At 38.6% G+C, this 24479-nt stretch overlaps 1 protein-coding gene across 1 annotated transcript in view; it reads right to left on the bottom strand.

Moving 5' to 3' along the window:
* Nucleotides 1–92: 92 nt before the first annotated feature.
* LOC117909638 (ubiquitin carboxyl-terminal hydrolase 14) overlaps nt 93–24479 on the bottom strand; it is a 35866-nt gene continuing 11479 nt past the window's right edge. The window contains exons 6-20 of the mRNA XM_034823724.1: nt 12421–12554; nt 12186–12242; nt 11967–12044; nt 10657–10711; nt 10533–10574; nt 10026–10106; nt 5442–5640; nt 5307–5364; nt 4964–5086; nt 4391–4479; nt 4177–4266; nt 2016–2186; nt 1737–1867; nt 1509–1635; nt 93–700 (exon numbers count right to left, since the gene is read on the bottom strand). Of these exons, the coding sequence (XP_034679615.1) occupies nt 522–700; nt 1509–1635; nt 1737–1867; nt 2016–2186; nt 4177–4266; nt 4391–4479; nt 4964–5086; nt 5307–5364; nt 5442–5640; nt 10026–10106; nt 10533–10574; nt 10657–10711; nt 11967–12044; nt 12186–12242; nt 12421–12554 (1614 nt within the window). The 3' untranslated portion in view covers nt 93–521. The remainder of the gene's footprint in view (nt 701–1508; nt 1636–1736; nt 1868–2015; nt 2187–4176; nt 4267–4390; nt 4480–4963; nt 5087–5306; nt 5365–5441; nt 5641–10025; nt 10107–10532; nt 10575–10656; nt 10712–11966; nt 12045–12185; nt 12243–12420; nt 12555–24479) is intronic.

Raw genomic sequence — 24479 nt, 5'->3', positions numbered from 1 at the left:
ATTCAAAAAACTACGAAAATTGTCACCCAAGGAAAGTAATTTTCAACACATGTAGCACATTCCAGTCCCGGTTGATTTTGAAACCTAGATACTGCCTTTGAGTAGACACCAACCAGGGCACTCAGTTATCAACATTTATGCAATATTTGCTCCCACTTTACAATATACCATTTCAATTGATGATCCGGCAAAATGTTGATCAAATCTGGTCAGACAGAAACAAGTCATGGCTACAAAAATTTTCATGAATGACATTCCGGCCTTTTTTAAGTTGTTATTCCCACAATTTAATTAAAAAAGAATTCAGAAATAGTCATAAGCCCAAAAAACCATGACCCTATTTCCAGAGCACTGCATTTGAAGAAACTCACAAGTACTGCAAAGCAAAGGGGAAAGAGTTTTATCACACCACCCGGCCAGTGCTGTCTTCAGTCATTCTACAGGCAACAACCATAAGCAAGTACCACTGAGATTCCAGAAACTCACAGCATCTTGCAAATGTCGACAATCTTTCATGTCACTCAACTGCTGAGTCTCTCGAAGAAATATAAATATCCCATATCCTTGGGGGGATTAATAGAAGCCCCAACCTTGTCATCGTTGAAAATAACCCACCTTCCATCCTTGTATATATGAGCAACATAGTGACCACACTGGGTTGAGGTTCCAATGTGGCTCACTAGCCCAATAAGTCGGTATCCTGCATAGGAAAGCATAGCAATTGGATTATAATAGGTTGGGTGAAAACAAGAACATAATTTTAATAGGCTGTTTTCTATGAAATATCGAAATATCTCTATGCCATCATGTCATACAGCCCCTTATTAACAGTATTTCAGAATCATAATAGCAATTATATCATTCATAACTGAAGAAACATGCATTAAAACTGTCTTCATAAATTATCTCTTCCAAATCAAAATATAAAATTGAATTTATTAAATTAAATCAGAAGTAAAATAAAAGACGAATTCAGAAATGCCACAACATAAGCCAATTTGTCATGGATGGGTCTAAAGTGGATATCAAAGTACGAAATTATCATAATTTTACCAACATGGTGTGGAAGAATAGATATTATCACAACAATATTTTGAAAAAATAAAAACAAATAAAAGTTTCAGTGAAATGCTATCCTCTGATGACTATAATCACATCCTCCAAGGTTCACTAAAATTTAATCCTCTCAATGATGACTATATTCATATCACCACACATCAATGACTAACAACAAAAAACTGAGAAAAACCAAATCAACAACCAAAAATTTAATATCAGGCCAGGGTGAACATCATTTCCACATGATATAAACAGCTACATTCAAGGAAATCCTAAAAAATAGAATGTTCCTGCTACCATATTTGATTCTTTACTTTTCTTTTTTTACCTCTTCCACATCGATAAACAAGAAGCTAAATGCAGCTGCATTACCATGTAGTTGTAAAATCATCAAACGCATGTACATGTATAAAACAAAACAATAACAGAAGGGTATATAAGAAACTAACTTCCTCCTCCATCAGGCAATCCAGCATCAGCAGTAGGAGTACTGCTTGTTGTAGCATCCATATCTGATGAACTAGCAGCATCAGGATTGCTAAATATCCAATCAGTTGCTTTCTCAATATCACCACCCTGCCAATCCCCAAAAGTCAGGCAAATCCCATAACCTACCACAAGAAAAATGACACATGACGTTCATATCCCCAAAAGAAACTAAGGTACTGCAATTTTACCGATGCTCTCAATGCCCTCCGAGAAATGTCTTCCTGAAAACCAAATGAAATCAGAGTATCAACTTTTGATTGGTCCACAAATGACAAGGCCTCAGCATTTTCTGCCTCTTGAGAAATGGGAAAATCTATATCTGGAAAAAAAAAAAGTGTCCGTCAGTATCATTCCCCTCAGTCTACCATAAACACATCAAGTTATTCACAATCTTCAAGGCACGAGCTTCCTAAGTATTTGCCTTCTGCTAAAGCAAATATCTGTTGCAACTGTTTGATTTGCAATACCTGGATCATCCATGTGTGATAGCAACCAATTCATCGCCTCTTCCACTCCAGCATTAGACGTGTTAATAGCAGCTTTCTGGCAATGAAGATGGTTAAATCCCATTGACACAAGTTGAGCAACTATCTCCTCATTGGCCAAGAGCTTTTCTGACTCCACCTTACCCTCATCAACTGCACAGAAAAAATAACAAATGCCAAATAATAAGCGTAGTATTAATCGTCAATCACAATTTTCCAATATACAACCATGGGATAGTGTCAGAATTATCAAGATGCAACAGAGGCAGATGAGGCAAGTCTCATAGTTATTGAGATATCTATAGCAAAACAATTATTTTAAAGACATAATATTTTTTTTTTTTTTTTTTTTTGATAAGTAAAAACAATTGTATAAAGAAAGCCTGAAGTACACCTGACAGTATACACGGAGTATACAAGGCAACTAGGCCAAAGGGAGAGAAAAAACAAAAAAACCCTTACTTACAACCCAACCAATCAATGAAATCGAAAATGGACCATGAAGCACAATTTACATAATATTAATCAGCCAATGTCCCATAAAGCAGTTCTACACTAAATAAATGAACTCCATTTCCTCAATTCTCAGAAATCTAGAATCTTTTATGGACAAAGTAACAATTTTATTGCGCTGGAAGCAGAATAGTTTGCAAGTATTCTGGAAAAATTCCAGGATCAACTTAACCACATACATCAGTTCCATAACATGAACTTTATTTATTTGGTATTTATTACAAAGAAATTATACTTTGTCTTGTATTAGATAAAAGTAAGGATCTGTACAAATGGATAAGGGATGAGAAATCCCTAAAAAAAGAAAGAAAAATTCCTTCTCTACCCCCATCTCCTACCATGAACCCAATTCATTTGCCAAAATTGTCAATCCTGCCTCCGATATCCTTCCCAACACCTACCCCAGAGGAGATCTCCTCACTTCATTAGTCCTTTACCTACCCCTTGCCAGCCTAAGTTTCCAAGTTCCAAGCTACTGCATCCATATGCAAACACTCTCGTCCAGCTGCAAATCTCCATAACACTTAGCATTGAAAAGAGATTGATTCAATTTCACCAGTGGTCTTAACCCCAAATCCCACTTTGCTCCAAGGGCAAACTAAGAAGGCATCAGGATTGTATGATGAAATAAAGTATGCAGACAAACTTGGTAGGCCGCTTATGTTAGTTGAGATTTTCCCTCCTAAGAGGCACACTCTATTCCTTGCACTTGGTCCATTATCTAATATCTACTACCTCTAGCACCAAATCCCAGTTTACCTTATCCATAGAAGTACTGGCCTAAAACGTGAACTGTTAACATGAACAGTAATCACATCTCCCAGAGAGAATATGGAAGTAAAAATAGAGAAAACAGGGAAGAGTATTTATGACAAGAATTTTTTTTTTGAAAAGTTGCTCAAGAATCATCCAAATTATGGCTTAGACACTTGTTACTATCAACTCATTCATCATTTGAATGATTAAGAAAAACCAGATTAGTTGCTTTATATCAGACCCATTAGCAAGACTCATAGATGACATATGTTATGGATGCAATTAAACTAATTCATCAATTTCAAAGATTAAAAAAACCACATTATTTTCTTTATATTGGGTCCAGAAGCAAGAGTCACAGACAAGTGCAAGTCTCTCAGTACTCTGGTCAGAGTGATAAAAAATGTTTATCAAGGTTAATCATAGACAAGTATAAGCAATAATTCACAGTATTATCTAGATGGCCTGAGGTATGGCTTGGGCAGAAAGAGTTTGTGATGCATATAAGAGAGGACCAGGTTTACATGTACCCAAAAAATAAAAAACAAAAAAAGAAGAAGATAGAGAGAGAGAGAGAGAGAGAGAGAGAGAGAGAGCAAAACACAAAAGACAGAAAAGAAGAAAGAGTATTCATCAAATGGGAAAAAATAAAAGCCCTGCATCTAACTACTACATTTTCGAACTCCGCTTATTGCATAAGGTTCTTCAGCAATCAAAATTACTAGTTTGGCACAATTTACAAGGTTTACACATACCAACTAGGAAAATTAAAAAAAATACATAAATTATGTTATGGAAAAGCAAATGCACATATGATGTTTTATGTGAACTGGATTTAGTTAGGAATTTGGCAATAGTAGACAATAAGACATACCAGCCTCTGGTAATAGCTCTTCCCCAGGCTGAATGCCCCTGCTACGCATGTGACTAATATCAATGATATCAGGAACATCTATGTAGACATCTGGACAGTCAAATATGATAAAAACGTAGTAATAATTAATAATTGCACATTTCAAGTAAAACAAAAGTAATAATGTTAAAAAAATTGCTTTGCAAGGAGGCAAATAAAGGCACATGAAAGATACCAAGCTTTTTTGGCACCCAGCCTTCCTCCATAACAAATTTCCGCATGTGCAACACCAAATAATCAGGAAATGAAGTTAGACCAGCAGTCCTGCATGGAGAAAATTTAAAAAAACAAAAATTGGTAATAATAGAAAAACCAACCAAAATCACTCTGGGGGTGGAGTGGGGTTGGGCAGTGGTGTTAAAAATGAGCATTTAATTTCCAACACCATCAATGAGAAATGAAGAGTACTATTAAGTTCCTCAAAAAAAAATTCCATTCAATTATAGCTTAATTTTTCTCAAATCTTTCCAACAATGGCCAGCATAACAGGTGAGCCACCAACTTGAGAGCTGATATTAGACAAGTTGGTGAAACAATCCCTATTCAGGCCTAATAAGTAAGTCAGTTCTGTCCATGTTCGTTTTTTAATAAATTTAAAAATAAAAACGAAGGAGAAGAAGAAAAAGGAAGAAGAAGATACACCAATATATCTATCAATAAAAAAAAAAATGAAAAATGAAAAACAGTTGCAGATATGTGTAGAACATGATATTAGAATTCAAAATATAGAAACATCATAAAAACGTACTTGACTGCGGTTGTTTTAGTCTTCAAGGCAGTGCTGTAAAAACCATGAACCTCCTCTGGAGCTGAAAAGGTTGCTAGGCAAGCTTCAAGAGGCACCCTTGGACGAACGATTTCATCACCAGATCTGCTAGAACTAGATATGCTTAGCAATAAATGTGTAATAGAACTAGATGTGCTTATTTTAGTGCCTCTAGATGTGCTTCTTTGGGTCGCTATTTTAGCGCCTCTTCATAATACAATTCTTTTGCTTATTTATCAAAAAATAAAAATAAAAAATAGAACTAGATGTGCTTAATAAGAGGTGTAAATAATAGAAACAAAAACTTGAGCCCATCTGAACTCACACTTCTTTCCCCTCTGCTTTCTTTTCTGCCTTCAGTTTGTTAAAGGCTTCTAGCTGATCTGGATTCTCAAACATTAGAATCATCAGAAAATAATGCTAGACATGTGAACCAACATTGAAAATTGCAAAAACTTACCTTTATTAGTAGCTTCATGCAGTGGAATATTTAGAGAAAGAATATAATCCCCCCTTCTATTATAAGCAACCTTTCCGGATGGACAAAAAAGTCGCTCCTCAATACCAAACTTGAAGCTCCTTGAGGGATCCAATTCAGGGTGCCCAGCATTAACTCGTTCAACTTGGTCAAGCAAATGCAGAAAGAATTCTAAGGCATCCTAGAGATAAGTTGGTGTCAAGTATTTATGTAAGATATAAAAGATGAATAACAAGAACAAAGGCAATAATAATAATAGAACTGGAGTAGATTGGTAACAGTTATATGTAAAAGTGTCACCTGGATTGTCCTTCACCAAGCCAGACCACATATGGCCTTGCATTAAGCCTAGGTAAGCGGCTGTACCTATGCAGCCACCAGCTAAGCCTCTGGTTGGTATGGGCTTTTTGTTACCAAACAGCTCTTCTCAAGGATCCAAACCTCTTTTTAAAAATAGAAGTAACTGTTTGCGGAGTTAAATAAGTGTGTTTGTACAATTTAAGAAGCTATTTTGGGCTTCTTTGAGAAGCTCAAATTTCAGACTTTGAGAAGTCCGAAATTTGAGCTTAAGCGGAACACTCTAGATGTGCATTAATAATTTTTTAATTTTTATTTATCACCTTTAACTAATTTCTTAAATCCCTTATATGCATTTCAAAACAAACCCCAAATACAACATGTGTTCATCATGCCTCTCCTTTCACCTATCATTAGTGAGATTTTGGAAGGATAAGTGGTATAGAGACGAGCCATTTTTTGTCTCCTTTCCCGCCTGATTTGCCCTAGCCATTTCTAAGGATGCATGGTTGGCGGACATGTGGAGCTCAACAGTCAAAGGGGGTGGAACTCGCTTCTCTAGGTCGTTTAATGATTAGGAGGTGGAAAGTGTGGAACACTTTCTATTGAACCTTCAAGCAAAAAGGGTGTATAAAGATGAGGAAGATAGGGCGATTCAGATGGTTTCAAAGAGTGGAAAGTTTTCGATCAAATTCCTCTATTTAGTTTTGGAGCCCGGCGTTATTGTTCCCGGGGAGCATCATTTGGAGTTCTTGCATGCTACCCAAGGTGGCTTTTTTTGCTTGGGAGGTGACTTAAGGAAAAGCCTTTAACTTTGGATCATGTCCAGAGGAGGGGGTTTTCTTTGGAAAATAGATATTTTCTTTGCCACTCTGAAAAAGAAATCGTTGATCACATTCTTCTCCATTGTGCAAAAGCAGGGATTCTTTGACAGCTGCTTTTTACTCTCTTTGGAGAGTCTTGGGTTCTTTCCTCTTCAGTTAAAGAGACACTCCTTGGATGGCATGGGTCCTTTTTCAGTAAAGGTCACAAAATGCCTTCAAAGGCTACCCCTTTATGTATCTTTTGGAATGTTGGGATCAAAAGGAACATGCTTGCTTTTGATAATGTGGAGTTATCGGTCCAAAGATTAAAAAACTCTTTTGTTTGTAATTTGTGGTCTTGGACTAGGGTGTTTGTAGATGTGGGCCCTACTTCTCTTATTAGCTTTATCAATTGGCAAGGTTCTAAAAGAAGGCAAGTGAAGTTTCTTGTTCTCTCCCTCCCCCACTTGGTTAAGCATTTTGGCGGTCAATATATACTTCTTGTATAATTTGGGATGTTGTTTAGTCATTTCCTTATAATATATACTCTTTGTTTTACCAATCAAAAAAATAAATGAATAAACAAATAAACAATCAATATTTTGTTATATAATTTTATTTTTTTTTAGTTTGTTAAATTAACAAGTATTTTCCCTGTTTTATGTACTAAATTTTTGTTTTGTTCACAATGTCCCGAATATGCCATACATTTTTAAGATAAAACTATATTTAAAAATAATTTATATTAAACATAGTAAGCAATATATTTATGAAACAATTAATATATCATCAAATATTTATGCATGAAAAATCTATTGCATGTATTTGCTAATAATCAAGCGCTACTAAAAGCACTTTTATTGTTATGTGTTGCCAAACGATCTATTCAATCTTAAGAGCACTAATTTAACTGATAGCCAAACACCTAACAGCATTTTTATAACAGTGGGATTGGGTCAGCCAAACACCAAACAATTAAAAGTTCCTTTTTGTATAACTATTGGGGTTGGGTCAAATTGTACATTGGGATGGATCTACTTTGTTAGATTTTGTGGACTGGGGCTCTTTGTAGGAGGCGGTTGCTGGTTTTTGTGTAGTCACGCCTTCTTTTTTTTATTATTGTTATGTATACGTCGTGTATACTTTTTAAATATTAATACAATCTGCATTTACCTATAAAAAAAAAAAAAAAAAAAAAAAAGCATTTTAATAACAGTACTTCTTTAAAAATTCTAACAGAAGATCCAGAGGCAAAAGCTCTCCTTCCAATAGTTTGTACCAAAGGGACCCTGAATTAGACCAGCTGCAGCCCACATTAGACCTTTGGTAGGTATTTTAAATCAATGGTACCAAGGGAAAAGCTGATCAGCAATAAAACATGTGCCTAGAGATGTCACCAGCCAGCATGGATACTGAACAACTCTGTGTAGACATGCCTCACAATAATAGTCTGCAACCTCATGACTAGATAGTTCTCAGTAAGAATATTGTACAACCACAGACCGGACTGCGATTCTTAAGTCAGAGAACTTTCCAGGCACTATTGTTAAATAATTTCAAGAATCCAATGGAACTGGCAATTGGAAGATGAACAATCATTTGATGATACATTAATTTCACCAAATAGATTGATTAGCTTTCCCGGGCATGTTGTCCTCGCTTTGGGCTTGGACCCTTTTATATTATTGTGCTTATAAAAAATACATTTAGTAGGGGGTGGTATTGGATGATGATGATGACCCTAATTTCTTCTGGGAAGACACTTCACTGTGGAACAAAGGCTTTGTATTGTTGGTTTCCAAAGTTTAGATTTGATAATGTGCTAAAATCAACTATGTCACAAGGACATGGATGCAAGCTACGTTGCATAGGATTGCGTTCTTAATAACTCGTCTCGACGTGTAGACTAACATGCTAAAACAGAGAGAAGGAATAATCAGTTAGAAATCAACCAAAAAGCAAAGATATCCTTGATAAGAACTCTATCTCTCTCATTCTTGCTCTCTCTATTTTAGGCAAAGATTAAATACATAAAAAAAAAGCACCTAAGAAAGTGGGGCACAACCCATGCAACTAACCATATCTTAGGAGCTACCAACACAATCAAAGAAGTCAAGAATGGAACCAACATTAACATCTGAATCTACAGTAGACCAAGAGAACAAAGCATTTGCAAAGAGATTCTCCAATAACACTTCCAAGCACTCCATGTTGTCAAAACACCGCCTATTACATTCCCTTTAAATGAACCAGAAAAGCCATCTGACAAAACCTATTTCTCCCCTTCCTGGCATGGTGCTTGTGCCAACCAAAAAATAACTCCTTAAGTGAACAAGGAAGCACTCATGAGACCAAAATAAAGAAAACACAAGAACCATAAATTGTGAATTTTTAATGGGTAAAAACCATAAATTGTGAATTACCCTACAATGAATTAAAATATGATTAGCCAACTCTAAACCTTTCTTGCAAAGGAAAACCCAAATCACTAATGACTGAAAACTCTTTTCATAAGTTCACCTAACGAATTTTCTCCCACACGACTTCCCAAGCATAGAAATTGACTCTACAAGGTGCCAGTGAGACCCAAACATCCTGAGCAAGGAAAAAAAAAAAAGCTTGCTCACCCTAGCTCAACCAAACTATATAAGGATTTGATTGAAAAATTGTCAATCTTAGTTAGTCTCCACCTTTTCCCCCTTTTTTTCTCTATATCTATCTTTTCTCTCCCATCCCTAAATACAAACATAGAAGTGCACATTCCAACAAACTCTTCTCTATCTTCAATATTACCACCCATTAAGGAAGTTGAAAGTTAAAAAGAAATCAATTAAAAATCAAATAGCCATATATGAAGAAAAATAGTGTATCTATGCAAGATCCCATACCCATATTCATACCATATGATATCATGTCAACACAAGTAAATTGATGAGTCCAGGTAACTAAGGGTGCTAGTATCCAAAATGGAAATGGGGTTTCTAACATGTCAATGTTAACGAAGACATGGCTCTTTTTTTTTATTTATAATATTTGTCTTCTTATTTATCAAAAAAAAAAAAACGGGGTAACAGCATGGCATATGAATCCAAAAAGTTTACAATATAACTGGCAACAAAAACATGGGTGCATATCCAAAATGGATACCATGTAAATGTCAGAAAAAAGGGGTACCATTCTTATTTGCAATTTATCTAGAAAAAGAAAGGAAATATTTCTCATTGAAACCAGATGTTTCTTCCCTTAAAGATGGGAGAAAAACCAGATCCACATACATTAAATTAAATTTTGAGGTTTAAATGCAATATTAACCCAGCTCTCAGAAGCCACCAATCCAACTCTAGATTGGTGGCACATCCATCAAAGGAAGGAGAGTAAATGAGGTCATCAAAATAAGTCTCGGCCACAATGAAGCAAGTCAAAAGCGTGTTTTATCAAGATATAACTAGAAGCAAGGTGTACATACCTGCTGTCTCATACTAGAAAATTCAGGATGGCTGGCAGCAATAACTGCCTTGAACATACGAGGGGGTATGCCTTCTTGTTTCTGAAAGATGGAGAGAATAGGATAAACAAAGGAAAATTCAAAGGAGATGTGTCAGAAGATAAAATCATCAGCAATGACAAAGAGATGCAGGATCAAATCAATAGGACCAAATTATATGGCTATGATGACTACAAATTTTTTGTAACTTTAGACCATGTATAACTAAACAACTAAGTAAAAATATGAACAACTGGCAGAACAGCCCATCACTTGCTCGAGAGTTGTTGAGTTACAGGTTGAGGAAGCAAAACAGAACACAGATAAGTTGCATCAGAGAGCATTTTTCTTGTAGTATCATCAAGGTGATGACAGAATCATGCAAAGCAAACTTGTACCAACGGGCATTAGCAGGTATTATGGTATAAATTGAAAAATGCCATGATCAAACCAACTCATAAAATAGGCAAAGGTTGCAAGAAAGCTTACAGAACTTGACATGGGGGCTGCAGCATTTGCAATATCAATTTTCTGGATGACAAATAAGAAGACATTATTTCACCAAATGAAGAAACAAAATAACAAAGACGGTGTATTTCTATAGTCCACATACCTCTGATGCTGGAAATGAGTATTTACCAGATAGCATACCATGAGCTAATTTTGTCCTGCCATACAACTTAAAAGTGTTAAAAGGATTGTTGTCAAACCCAGATGAGTAAACTAGGCTGAGCAGCAAGCCAGCAATCTGGCCTGACAACTGGTCCAGGTCATATCAAAAGATGGGAATTACATATTTTTTTGTACATAATGATGATGCCCATAATGAAAATCAAAACTTGTGTCTTTAACAATTAAATTGAATTTCCAGGTGATAGGCTAGCATGAGATTGTGTATAAATTTTCAGGCTTTTACTGTTTATCTATTTTGCAACCTGGACCATGTCCACCATGTAACTTACAGTCCAACTGGTTGAAAGTAACCCAGCCATCAAAACACAACAATGACCGGTCTGGACCTGATGACCCTGTCAACATTTCCATCTCACTCAAATAAAGATTATAGCATGTCACATAGTTACTATTTTGAAATCCATCGTATTTACTTCTTTACAAGCAGTTGGATGTTCGACCATATGACAGAACAAATGAATTGCAGGAAAGTGAGAAACATAGATTAAGCAATCAAAAGCTGGGAAAGCATTTTTTTTGTTTCCATCAAAGAAATGCTGCAAAAAGCTGTTGAATTCTATTGTTGGATTGCGGTTTGCGCTTCAAAAGTTTGAAGATTGTTGGGGTTTCTCTTTGTTTTTAGAGTTCTATTGTTGGGAGTTTTCTCCTTTGTTCAGTTTGTGTAGGAACGACCTCTCATCCTTCCCTTGGTTTCTTCTCTTTCTTTTGTAACTTTTCTTTCTCCTGTATCTTTTCTTCTATTAATATATTCTTCTTTGTTTCTGATCAAAAAAAAAAAGCTGTTGAATTCAGGCAACTGTAACATCCAAGAGGGAAAGTAACAACAGACAGCCATAACATGCAAAAGAGTAGCTTTTAAAGCAAAACATAATTGGAAGATTCGATCCTATTTAATCTAGCCTAAAGAGTATAATAAAATAATCATGTGGCGTTCTACTTTCTCAACCTCTATTAAAAACAGAATTGTTTATTATTATCAGTATAATAATAAACAATTCTTTTTTTCCTCCATTTGTTAGATGTTCCGTCATGAAAGGCCAATTAGCAAACATTTAACAAACCAAAAAAGAAAATATTAAAGTGTTCTATCAGAATAATAATAAACAATATCATAGATAAACAAATGAATTGATTAAGAAGCAAGCCCATCTTTAACACCTTTTAATGAGTAGTGAACTTGACAAAGTATAGAAATTTTCTATTGATAACAAAGACATGCAGGCTACTTACAATTGCATGTTCAGATCTACAGTTGGATCAGCAGGAGCAGTCTCAAAAGCTGCTTTCAAACTTTGGCTCAAGTAATATCTAATAAAATGAATACACCAGAAAAAATCAAAAATAAGAAACAGGACATAAAAATTTAAAAATAATAATAATAATAATATTAATAACTCCAAAACCAAAAGCATAAGATTAATTCGTATGGGTTATATAAAATAAACTGACCGTGAATAGAAGGACTGTGTTGAGAACACAACTTGCATGGTTGATGCCAAGTAACAACTGCAAGAAATTAAATGAGCAAAGAAGAACAATATTTTTATAGGTATTTTTGTTAACATTGAGTTAAACCTTGCGCCTCAACATCCCCATCCAATTTCTTGCCACCTAAGCCGGGCCTCAGGAGCAAGAAACAAGAAATGACAATATTGGGCCCAGCAACATCCCAAGGACCTATTACCTGTTTCCAAGATTGACAAGTCCTGTATAGCCAGGTCCAAATAGTGGTTCAACTTCTTGTCCACTTTCTTGAATTCGGTTCCAATCAAAATTGGTATTCTGGTCAAGTTCCCTTTCAGCAGTAGTCATTTCAGTCTGGAAACAAGAAAATGTATATTGAGCTTAAGGTTTAATGAAATGTAAGTAAACAATGTTGATTCTCAAGCAACAACTATCATTTATCAAAAAAAAAAAAAAAAACTATCACAACCAAATGAAATAATACAAACTGTGTAGGTTAGACTTACAATCTATATTTGTTAAAAAATTCAAAAATTAAAAATAGAATAAAATATAAAATAAAAAAGGGAAGTCATGAACAGCATGGGTGCAATCAATCAAAAACATGCTACAACTCAGAATATGCTTAATTTGAACTTTGAGAGAACCGCATTAAGAACCACTACATGATTCACTGACATAATGAAACAGAAGTCCAAAGACAGCATAGTGTCCAGGAACAAGAGCTTAAGCTCCATGCTGTCCAGCACCCCCTTTAAAGAAGTCCTCAACTCATAACCTATTGTTTTATTAATATTTATAAATAAATAAAGAAATAATAAAAAATAAAAATAAAAATAGAACATCCTCCATTTCTCCTCATTCCCAATAATTCACATAAAATATAAGGAAACTTAACTTCCATACACCTCTTATACTCTTGCTATCAAATCTATCATGCAAACCTCCTTAAATATATTTTTTTAAATCAGATAAACCTCCTTAAATATTAATTTATATATAAGCAAATGAAAAATTTATTTAAAAAACATCGAAAAAGTGTGTAATACAGGTATTACTCTGGCACAAATATGATTGAGATATGCTAGTATTTTACAATCAGAAAGAGGAAATATCTTCAGAGAATTAACAAAGAGGCTTGAGTAAGTAATTACTTGTGTGAGGAAGGCAACATCGGTCATTGAAATACAAGTTTTTTATCACAAGTTTCAAGATTGGCACTAAATGAGATGGAGAGTTTTCCCATGCTCATTTACATGAAGCATGCTAGTAAGGAGAAGACTGATACACATGTTTGGAACCCACCAAAGAAGAGTTTTCACTCTCCTCTTTCTTTAAAGCCCTTTTACCTTTGATCTTAGTAAGGTTTCCAGTGTCAACCATATAGTGTTCTTGTACATCATCCAAGGTAAAGTTTTTTTTATGCAAAACAGTTTAAGAAAGACACTTTATATTAGAACAATTGAGAAGTAGGGGCTTCATTACGGTGAACTGTTGTACTTTATAAACCACCCAACACCACCCCCCACAGCCAAAAAAAAGAAAAATTAAAAAACAGAGCAGGAGGTAAAATCAGCAAATCACATTCTCCTTGACTGTGAAATAGCAAGATGCATTTGGGCTTTAGTTTTTAGACAATGTTTGGCTCTACTAAAGGTCTATGGTGTCATGAAGAGGTTATTGCTGAAAGATTGGTTCAGATTCATTGCTAAAAATTAGGAGATCCACCGCTGAAAATTAGGAAATATTATCCATATTTAGAATATTTTAGTATATTTTATTCTTTAAATTTTAATTTTAATTATTTCCTGTGAATAGGTTGCTCCCTTGAATAGATTTTGATCATTGTATCTATAAATATGATTGTAGATCCTGTGTACACTGCAGTAATAAGAATCAGAAATTAATTCTCAATTCATCTTTGTGTTCATGGTATCAGATCCGCCCTAAACCCTAGGACAGGCTTTTGAGTGTCAAGCTAACCACTCACAAAAAAAGTCAGCATTTATCCGATCCTCTACCAGATTTTTTTCTATTTTCTTGATATGGTTTATATTCCAGATTTCTCGTTTATTTCTCAATCTGGTTCATTAACCAGATTTGCAGAAGCAATATATTCATCTTTAGTTCTTCTCTTCCTTAAACTATTTCTCTACAATATCTGGGGTATCTTCTGATGAAACCTTGTAGATTCCTCTAACATTTAGACTTCTCAGAATGGTCAGATTTCATTAATTTGGGCTACTAAAAGCCCAATCCTACATATCACTACACCTTGACCGAATGATCATAATTTCTTGCAGTGGTCACAATCCGTGAAGTCATTCATGAGAGGAAGGGGTAAGATCAATTATTTGACTGGTATAAAACATGCCCCAAAATCTAGTGATCCTACATACCATGTCTGAGATGCAAAGAATTTTATGATTTTATAATGGCTCGTTAGCCCTATGGAACCAGAGATCGGCCAAACATATATGCATCTTGACACTGCCAAACAACTATGGAATGCAGTAAGTGAGACATGCTCAGATTTGGGCAATTCCTCACAAGTTTATGAGTTGAAAGCGAAGATCAGGAATGCAATGTCAGGGAATATGTCTGTAACAAGTTTTATTATATGTTAAAAAGTGATAATCTTCAATTTACCTTGTGACTTGTGCACATATGGGTGAGAGAGAGCGAGAGAGAGAGCGAGTGAGAGAGAGTGAGAGCGGCAGCGAGCGAGCTCGTGAGGAAGGAAATAGGCGAGACTACGCCGGCGAGGGAGATGAAGATAAGGAGGAGCCTCGAAGAAGGAGAAGGGGGAGCAGGTTCGCAGTTGAATCAAAGGTGTTTGAGCTGGAGCTTCTAGAGAGAAGAGGAAAACCCCAAATATTTATAGAGGAAAGCAAAGGGGGAGTCTCGTCTTGGGTCAGAATGGGAGTGGAGAGTTTAGGGTTCCTGATGGAAGGCCTAAACCACTGTATAAGGGATGAGAAGGAAGACAGATGGGTGACGGAATGGAAGGAACAGGGGAGATCCTTCTCTCTGCTGCGAAGTGTAAATAGAGCGGGGTGCTTCATCCGACTAGGAGTAACGGATTTGGAACGAAAACAATATTGTATATACATCCCAAAGGGTAGAGGGGAAAAAAAGGGATGGACTGCAATGGCGGGAAATCTACAGATTCTGCGCAGGTCAATCGATAGAAAGAACAATACGCAAGAAGAAAAAGTAGGTAGAAACATGGATCTGAAGAGAAGTTTCGCGGAAGTGGTAAAGAGACCGATCTGTAGGGTTACAAACTCAGTTCAGGTGAAGATAAGGAGGGAGGAAATCCAAAGAAATCTAGAAAAATTGGAGTATTGTGTTGTCGGGAGTTGGAACCCTAGGTCTGGAGAGGAAGAAGATTTGGAAAAATTGGGGAGATTTCTGTCGAGATCTTGGGGGTTGAAAGGAAGCCTAGGGCTGGCAAAACTGGAGAGAAGCAGAATCTTGCTGGAATTCGAATATTTGGAAGAAGCGCAAAGGGTTTCCCTAACAGGTGAAAAAATGATGGGAGAGATAAGACTGAAGTTCGAGAAATGGAGCCAATGGAGTGGATGCAGGGAGGAGGAGAACGAAAGTAATGAGGTTTGGGTTAGAATCTTTGGACTGCCTGTGTCGTTGTGGAACTCGACTGTGTTGAGAAGGGTGGGGGATGAATGCGGTGGTTACATTGACACCGACTCGAAGACGAAGAATCTGGAAGAGCTCCAATGGGCCAGGATTTTGGTTAGGACGGACGGCGGAGACAAACCGAGTACGTTGGAGATTGGGATCGAGGAGGATGTGTTCACTCTTGCCCTCTGGTGGGAGTTCAGGCCGTCAGTCAAGAAATTTAGGGTTGATAGTCGAAGATGGGGGGAGGTCAGGGATGACAATATATCACGCTCCGACTCGCGCGTGGAGATAGAATCGGACGCTGAAAATACCGAGGAGCTGCTATCGTCAGATGAGGGGACAGGGAGACAGAAGAGGGTCATGGGCTGGGAAGGGAGAGTTGACCGGGCCCAACAATCAGCGCCCATGGGTTATGAAGGAAGGGTCTGTGGGCCGAAACAGTTGGGCCTAAAGTTAAAAGGAGTGATGCAAGAGGGGGCGGGGATAGAGGCTGGGCCGTCCAAGAGTTGGGCCTTTGACAAGGAAGGCTGCCTTATGAATGGGGTCATTCAGCCCACGATCCAAGAGTCATTCCTTGAACGGCCCGAGGAGTTGGTAAGTTCAAATAAAAGGCTGGGCTGGCAGGAAAGTTATTTGGGCTGGAAGGGAAAAGTAGATCAGGCCCAGGAGCCAATGATAAGGGGGGAAGAGAAGAAGAAAAGCCCATGTGGGCTGAGTATAGCGAGGGGCCTGACATTAAAGGAAGGGATGGCCAGTCCTGGTGGACCAGAGACCAACCAGCCCAAAAGATGGGCTCATGTCGGGAGAGGCCCAGTGGTTGAGTTGGAAGAGGCCAGATCAAGTCAGTCCATGGTCCAAATCAAAGGTAAAAGATCCCTGGAGAAAGGAAATCTTCTGGACTGTAGAATTGCCAGCAACGGAAGCTCTTCAGAGGGAGAGCACCTAGTCATATGGGAGCCAGAGGAAGCAAGGAAGACAAGGGAGAAAGCCATTATTTCAGCAACAGACAAGGCGTTGGCAGAGGAAGCTATGAGGTATGTTTCAGGGTTAAGGATAGAGAGGGAAAGGGGATATGGGTCTTCTCATCTCATCTTGTATTCTTTTGATCGGACTCCCGGGGGGGAGCCTTTCGATCATTCTGGGTTGCAAAAGGAAAGTAATGAAGTTGGTCTCGGAATGGATGGCAATGGATGCTGGGACTTGGTAGAATTCAATAAGGACCCCATTTTGGCCAGGGGGGTGGAGGGGAATCCAGAGAGGACAGAACTTCAAGAGGTCAGAACTGAGAAAGAGGATAGATGGGAAGAAAGCAGTTTGGCCAAGTTCAGTCATTTTTTGGGTTTTTCGACAGAAGGGTTGGAAAGGGAAATTTTGAACTTCTTGATCAAAATAAGAAAGAGACGGGAGAGAATTCATAGCAAAGAAGTGATGGAGAAGTCAAAATTTGAAAGGGAATTGAAGAGACTGGAGTGCTCAATTAATTTTGAGAAAGGGTGTAAGCAAAAAAGCCTTTCACAGGGCAAAGGGGATCAGCTTGCAGTAGATTAATGAAGCTAAAGCTGTTAAGTTGGAATGTGAGGGGGGCGAATGACAGGGCCAAGAGGAAGATTATCAAGACTTTTATAAGGAATCAAAAAGTTGACTTACTGTGTATTCAGGAGACAAAGATCCAGCCAATGTCAGAGGGGGTGGTGAGAAGTTTAGGCACAGGAAGATTTTTAGATTGGAGGGCTTTGGATGCGGAGGGGGCGGCGGGAGGTCTGTTGATTTGCTGGGATAAAAGGTCGTTGGAAATTGTGGATTGGGAGGAGGGACAGTACTCCCTGTCGTGTAGATTCAAGAATGTGGAAGATGGGGCTGTTTGGGTGTTTACGGGTGTCTATGGCCCATTCACTAAAGAGGAAAGAGAATGCCTGTGGGAAGAGCTTGGGGCTGTTAGAGGAATCTGGGACGAGCCCTGGTGCCTAGGGGGTGACTTCAATAGTACCCTCTTCCAAAGTGAAAGAAGTCGCCAAGGGAGAATAACCCCAACCATGAGGAGATTTGCTCATATTATTGATGAATTAGGGCTGGTAGATCTACCGTTGCAAGGGGGAGTGTTTACTTGGAGCGGGGGCCTGAATAATCAGTCCTGGGCAAGATTGGACAGGTTTTTGGTTTCTCCTAGCTGGCTAGATCAGTTCAGTGGGGTGAATCAAAGAAGGCTGTCTCGTCCTGTTTCGGACCACTTTCCCATTCTGCTTGAAGGAGGTGGGCTGAGGAGAGGCCCATCTCCCTTCAGGTTCGAAAATATGTGGTTAAAAGTTGAGGGTTTTCTAGACCTTATCCGGAATTGGTGGGAGGAAATTGAGGTCAGAGGCACTGCTAGCTATAGATTGGCAGCAAAGATGAAGGAGCTCAAACAGAAATTGAAAGCTTGGAATAGAGAGGTTTTTGGAAATCTGGAAGTGAACAAAAGTGCAGCCCTGCAGCAAGTGGATTATTGGGACCGTGTGGAAAGCGAAAGAAGTTTGTCTTTGGAAGAGACAGAATTGAAAAAGGAAGCAAAGGAAAGCCATAAAAAATGGGTCCTTTTGGAAGAAAGTCATTGGAGACAACTCTCAAGGGAGGTTTGGCTTAAGGAAGGGGATAAAAATACGGGATTCTTTCATCGGATGGCGAATGCTCACCGTAACAACAACTCTTTGGACAGAATTAAAATTGATGGGGTTTGGTTGGAAGAGGAGCAGGAGGTAAGGGAGGGGATTGCAAATGCTTATCAACAGAGGCTCTCAGAAGATTTGGGGTGGAAGCCGGATATTGAGAGGATCCATTTAGATCAAATTAGCCAGCAAGAAGCAGAGGGCCTTGAGATCCCGTTCTCTGAAAATGAGATTCATTCAGCCTTAATGGAGATGAGTGGGGATAAAGCTCCTGGGCCGGATGGCTTTACTATGGCGTTTTGGCAGAGTTGCTGGGATTTTGTGAAAGGGGAGATCTTGGAGATGTTTAAGGAGTTTCATGAGCAAAGCTCCTTTCTCAAAAGCCTCAATCATACTTTCCTGGTTCTGATTCCTAAGAAAGGGGGAGCGGCTGATTTGGGAGATTTTAGACCCATTAGTCTCCTGGGGGGGCTATACAAATTGTTGGCTAAGGTGTTAGCTAATAGACTCAAGAGAGTGTTAAACAAAGTGGTAGCCCCAACTCAGAATGCATTTGTGATGGGTAGGCAAATCCTTGATGCTTCTTTAATTGCGAATGAGGTGATAGACTCATGGCAGAAAAGAAAAGAGAAAGGGCTCATTTGTAAGTTGGATATTGAGAAAGCGTATGACAGCATCAACTGGCAGTTCTTGCTGAAGACTCTTCACAAAATGGGATTTGGCTCAAAGTGGGTGGGGTGGATGTGGAGCTGTATATCTTCAGCCAAGTTTTCAGTTCTAGTTAATGGGGTTCCAGCTGGATTCTTCTCGAGTTCTAAAGGGCTTCGTCAAGGGGATCCATTATCTCCTTACCTATTCGTTTTGGGAATGGAAGTGCTAGATGCCTTAATTAGGAGGGCGGTCACGGGGGGCTACCTTTCAGGGTGCACTATTCAGGGGGATAGGAGACACAATCTAAAAATTTCCCATCTATTCTTTGCTGATGATACAATCGTGTTCTGTGAGGCTAACAAAGAGCACTTAACATATTTGAGCTGGATTCTTTTGTGGTTTGAAGTAGCTTCAGGCTTAAGGATTAACTTGGACAAAAGTGAAATTATCCCAGTTGGTGTGGTGGAGGAGATTGAGGAGATGGCAGTGGAATTAGGATGTAGGGTGGGCTCTCTACCCTCTCAGTACTTGGGCTTGCCATTAGGGGCTCCTAATAAAGCCACCTCAGTTTGGGATGGGGTGGAAGAGAAAGTGAGAAGAAGACTAGCGCGATGGAAACGGCAATATATATCAAAAGGGGGGAGAATCACTCTCATAAGAAGCGTTTTGGCTAGCATGCCAATCTATCACATGTCTTTGTTCAGAATGCCTAAGTCAGTGGCTAGGAGATTAGATAAAGTTCAAAGAGATTTCCTTTGGGGAGGGGGAAGTATGGAAAGGAAAGCTCATCTAATCAAGTGGGAGGCGATTTGTGAGGATAAGAGCAAAGGAGGACTAGGCTTAAGGAAGCTAGTGCTCTTGAACAAAGCCTTGCTTGGTAAATGGATTTGGAGATTTGCTTATGATAAAGATGATCTTTGGAAGCAAGTGATAACAGCGAAATATGGGCAAGAGGGTCATGGTTGGAGAGCAAAGAGGGCTTATGGGGCTTTTGGTGTGGGGGTATGGAAGGAAATATGGAAGGAAACCGATTGGTGTTGGGATAACATGGAGTTCATAGTTGGCAAGGGAAGCAAAATCAATTTTTGGACTGATGTATGGTGTAAGGGTACAAGGCTGTCCCAAAATTTCCCCATTTATTTGCTATGGCTGCTCATAGGAATGCGATGGTGGAGGAGATGTGGGATCAGAATTTGGTCAAGGGGGGTGGAATCTAAGATTTTTGAGGGACTTTAATGATTGGGAGATGGATATGATAGGGAACTTGTTGCATGTTCTGAGGGATTACAAGCCTTCTATGGAGGAAGATGCAGTCTGTTGGAAGGGAGGAAGGAATGGCAAATTTAGGGTTAAAGAAGCCTATAGATTGGTGGCAAGACCCAATGATTTTGTCTTTCCTTCTAGATGCATTTGGGTGGATTCAGTTCCAACCAAGGTCTCATTCTATGCTTGGGAGGCTACTTTGGGGGAGGGTGCTTACTCTTGATAGACTTCAGAAAAGAGGATGGCAGCTACCCAATCGTTGCTTTCTATGTGGTTGTGAAGAAGAAACTGTAAATCACATTCTTATTCATTGTATAGTGGTCAGAGTTCTGTGGCATATTGTTCTTGGGTTATCAGGTGTGCAGTGGGTTTTTCCAGAAACTGTAAAGGAGGTCTTAACTAGCTGGAGGGGCCCTTTTGTGGGAAAGAAAAGGAAAAAGATATGGAAATCCATTCCGTTGTGTATTTTTTGGACGGTCTGGAAGGAAAGAAATAGGCTAGCTTTTAGGGGGGGAATGTTAGATATACAAAAGCTTAAGAATTCTTTTGTTTGTAGTTTGTGGAGTTGGGCTAGATTGTATATTGGTGAGGAGCGTATGTCCCTTATAGGGTTTTTGGAATGGTTGGCGTCCAACTAAGGGGTGGTGAGCCTTGTTGTTCTTTTTTTTTGGTTTTTGTGAGGGGTTGTTGCTTTGTATACCCCCTGTATACTTGTAACTTTCCGCCTCTTTATTAATATATCTTGCTTTACTTATCAAAAAAAAAAACAAGTTTTATTATATGTTGAAAAGTTTATGGCAAGAACTTGACTAGTTTTATGGCCCTGAATGGGCATGTGCTAAAGACAGTGCTCAATATCAAAGGACTGTAGAGAAGGACCATGTTATGGAATTTTTAGTTAGCCTGAACATGGATTTGGATGAAGTGAGAGGTCGTGTTCTGGGAAAAGAGTCACTGCCCTCAATCAGTAAAGCATTCTCTGAGGTTAGATGAGAAGAAAGTCACAGGGGAGTGATGATGGGAAAAAATTTGTTCAACAGTGAGAATTCATTACTTAATACCTACTACACTAGCCAATAAAACTGCTACAGAAACATACAATCAAAGACCTGCAACCCAGATATCAAAGAATCCTGATGAAAAGCCCATGGTTTGGTATGATTATTGCAACAAGCCTTGGCACACTAGAGAGAAGTGTTGGAAATTGAATGGAAAACCAAAAAATTAAAAGGAAAGAAAACCTAGAGAAAAGATTGGCAGTGAAATGCAAGCTATAGCAGAAATCGAGATTCCTTTTAGCAAAGAACAACTAGAGTATTTCTCCAAAATGATGAATCATGTCCAACTTTCAAGTGTACCCTCTGGCTCTTTGGCTCCAACAAGTAATGCATTTACTAGTTCCCTAAATTCAATACCATAGATCATTGATTCTAGTGCATCTGATCACATGACCAATCAATCATGATTATTTACCACTTATTCCCTATGTTCTATAATTATTTGTGAAAATCTAATTCTCAAATACATCCTCCATGTTCCCAATCTTTCTAGCAATCTTTTGTCAATTAGCAAATTAAACAAAGATTCTAACTGTTTTGTAAAAATGCAAGGAGGATGATTGGCAAGTCTAGGATGATTGATGGACTCTATTATTTTGATAACAGCTAAGGTGATCTCAATGTCCCAAAATGCTTTTGTGGAGGGGTGGCAAATCATGGATGCAGTGTTGGTTGCTAATGAAGCGATTGACTCCATTGTGAAAAGCAATAGAGGGGTGATTCTCTGCAAATTAGACATTGAGAAAGCCTATGATCATGTGGACCGGGCGTTTCTTTTAGCGGTGTTGGAGAAGATGGGGTTTGGGGAAAGATGGTGCAGGTGGATAAAGTGATGCTTATCCACTGTTAGGTATTCAGTTATGGTAAATGGAAACCCTACTGGTTTTTTCCAAAGCTCAAGGGGGTTAAGGCAAGGAGACCCCCTATCGCCTTACTTATTTGTAGTTGTGATGGAGGCCTTTAGTTGTTTGCTAAAGAGAGCAGTGGTTGGGGGTTTTTCGTCGCGTTGTTTGATTCGGGGAAGAAGAGGCGAAGGGGTCCAGGTATCGCATTTGTTGTTTGTTGATGATACGTTGATATTTTGTGAAGCAAAGGAGGATCAGTTGTTGTACTTGTGTTGGCTATTAATGTGGTTTGAGGCAATTTCAAGGTTAAGAGCAAATTTGGAGAAAAGTGAGCTGATTCCGGTTGATAGAGTTGAGAATGTGGATGAGTTGGCTGATGAGTTCGGTTATAAGGTGGGAAAATTGTCTTCCACTTACCTAGGAATGCTGTTAGGTGCTCCGCTTAAATGTGTTGCAGCGTGGGATGGAATAGAAGAAAGATTCACAAAGAAATTGGCTATGTGGAAACGTTAGTACATTTCAAAAGGGGGGAAGATTACTTTAGTGTGAAGTACCTTGTCCAATCTGCTGATTTATTTTATGTCTATTTTCCAGATGCCTAGGGTGGTTAGAATCATATTGGAGAAGATCCAAAGGGACTTTTTGTGGGGTGGTGGGGCTCTTGAGCAAAAACCGCACTTAGTAAGGTGGCCAATTGTGTGTTTAGACAAAAGAAGCGGAGGGTTGGGGGTCAAGAGTCTTGGGGCTTTCAATAGGGCTCTCCTTGGCAAATGGGTGTGGCGCTTTGCAAATGAAAGAAAGGCACTTTGGAACCAAGTGATTAGAGGGAAATACGGGTGGAGATCTTGTGAGACTAGGGAGGCGGGTTGTGGAAGGCAATAAGTAAAATGGGACATCTAGTAACCCCTTCTTTTGGCTTTGTGGTGGGGGATGGTGAGAAGGTGAGGTTTTGGAAAGACAAGTGGTGCGAAACCATCCCTTTGTGCGAGGCTTTTCTTTCTTTATATGCTTTAGCTTCGAACAAAGAGGTTTGGGTAAATGAAGTGTGGACAGCCGAGGGAGAAAGGAGGGGAAGTTAAAACCCTTGTTTCAATAGACCTTTCAACGATTGGGAGTTGGAAGAAGCGGAAAGGTTGTTTTGTTGCTTGGAAGGGAAGAAGGTTAGGGTGGATGAGGAGGATAGGGTGAAGTGGATGGAATCAAAGGATGAGGTTTTCTCGGTAAAATCTTTGTATAGGACTATGCAGTCGGGGTCTCTTGCTTCTTTCCCTTCGAAGATTATTTGGAACTCTTGTGTGCAGCCCAAACTAAGCTTTTTTGCGTGGGAGGCTTCTTGGGGGAGAGTTCTAACCTTGGATCGTCTGCAAAAGAGAGGTTGGGTTATGGCAAATAGATGTTTTTTATGCCATACGTGTGAGGAGTCAATTGACCACCTTCTCATTCATTGTGAAAAAACAAGGGAAGTGTGGATGTTGTTCCTTTCTTTTTTTGGAGTTTCTTGGGTTTTTCCTCTTTCAGTCAAGGAAACCCTTTTAGGTTGGAGGGGCTCTTTTGTGGGAAAGAAGAGGAAGGTGGCGTGGCAATTGGGACCGTTATGTTTGTTTTGGGTTATATGGAAAGCCAGAAATTCAATTGCTTTCGAGGATTGCGGGCTGTCCATTCAAAAGCTGAAAGTATCTTTTGTGTATTTATTGTAGTCGGAAACCAAATTGTGGATAAAAGATGGTCCTTCGACCTTAGTAGATTTTATAGAGTGGGTGTGTATGTGTTAAGGGAGAGGATTTTTTTTTTTGTTTTTTCCCTTGTTGTATGGGCCCTTTTGTAAGGGGGTAAGTTCCTTTATACTGTAATTTGTTGGATTGCTATTTTAGCGCCTCTTTGCAATACAATTATATACTTATTGATCAAAAAAATTATTTTGATAACAGCTTTCTCAAAGGTGGACAAGCTCAAGCTACAAGTAATAGTGTGACTTCTATTCCTGTTAAAGACGAAATAATGGTATGGCAGAATAGGTTACGTCATCCTAATTTTTCTTATTTGAAACAATTATTTCCTACTCTATTCAAAAATTTGAATCCTTTAATATTTCAATGAGAAGTTTGCCAGTTATCTAAACGTCACCATGTTCATTCTTTGCCTCATCCTTATCCAAGAATCCAAAACATTTTACCT

The sequence above is a fragment of the Vitis riparia genome, chromosome 19, assembly GCF_004353265.1.
Source record: "Vitis riparia cultivar Riparia Gloire de Montpellier isolate 1030 chromosome 19, EGFV_Vit.rip_1.0, whole genome shotgun sequence".
NCBI classification, from domain to species: Eukaryota; Viridiplantae; Streptophyta; class Magnoliopsida; order Vitales; family Vitaceae; genus Vitis; species Vitis riparia.
This window is presented reverse-complemented; position numbering and strand designations above follow the sequence as displayed.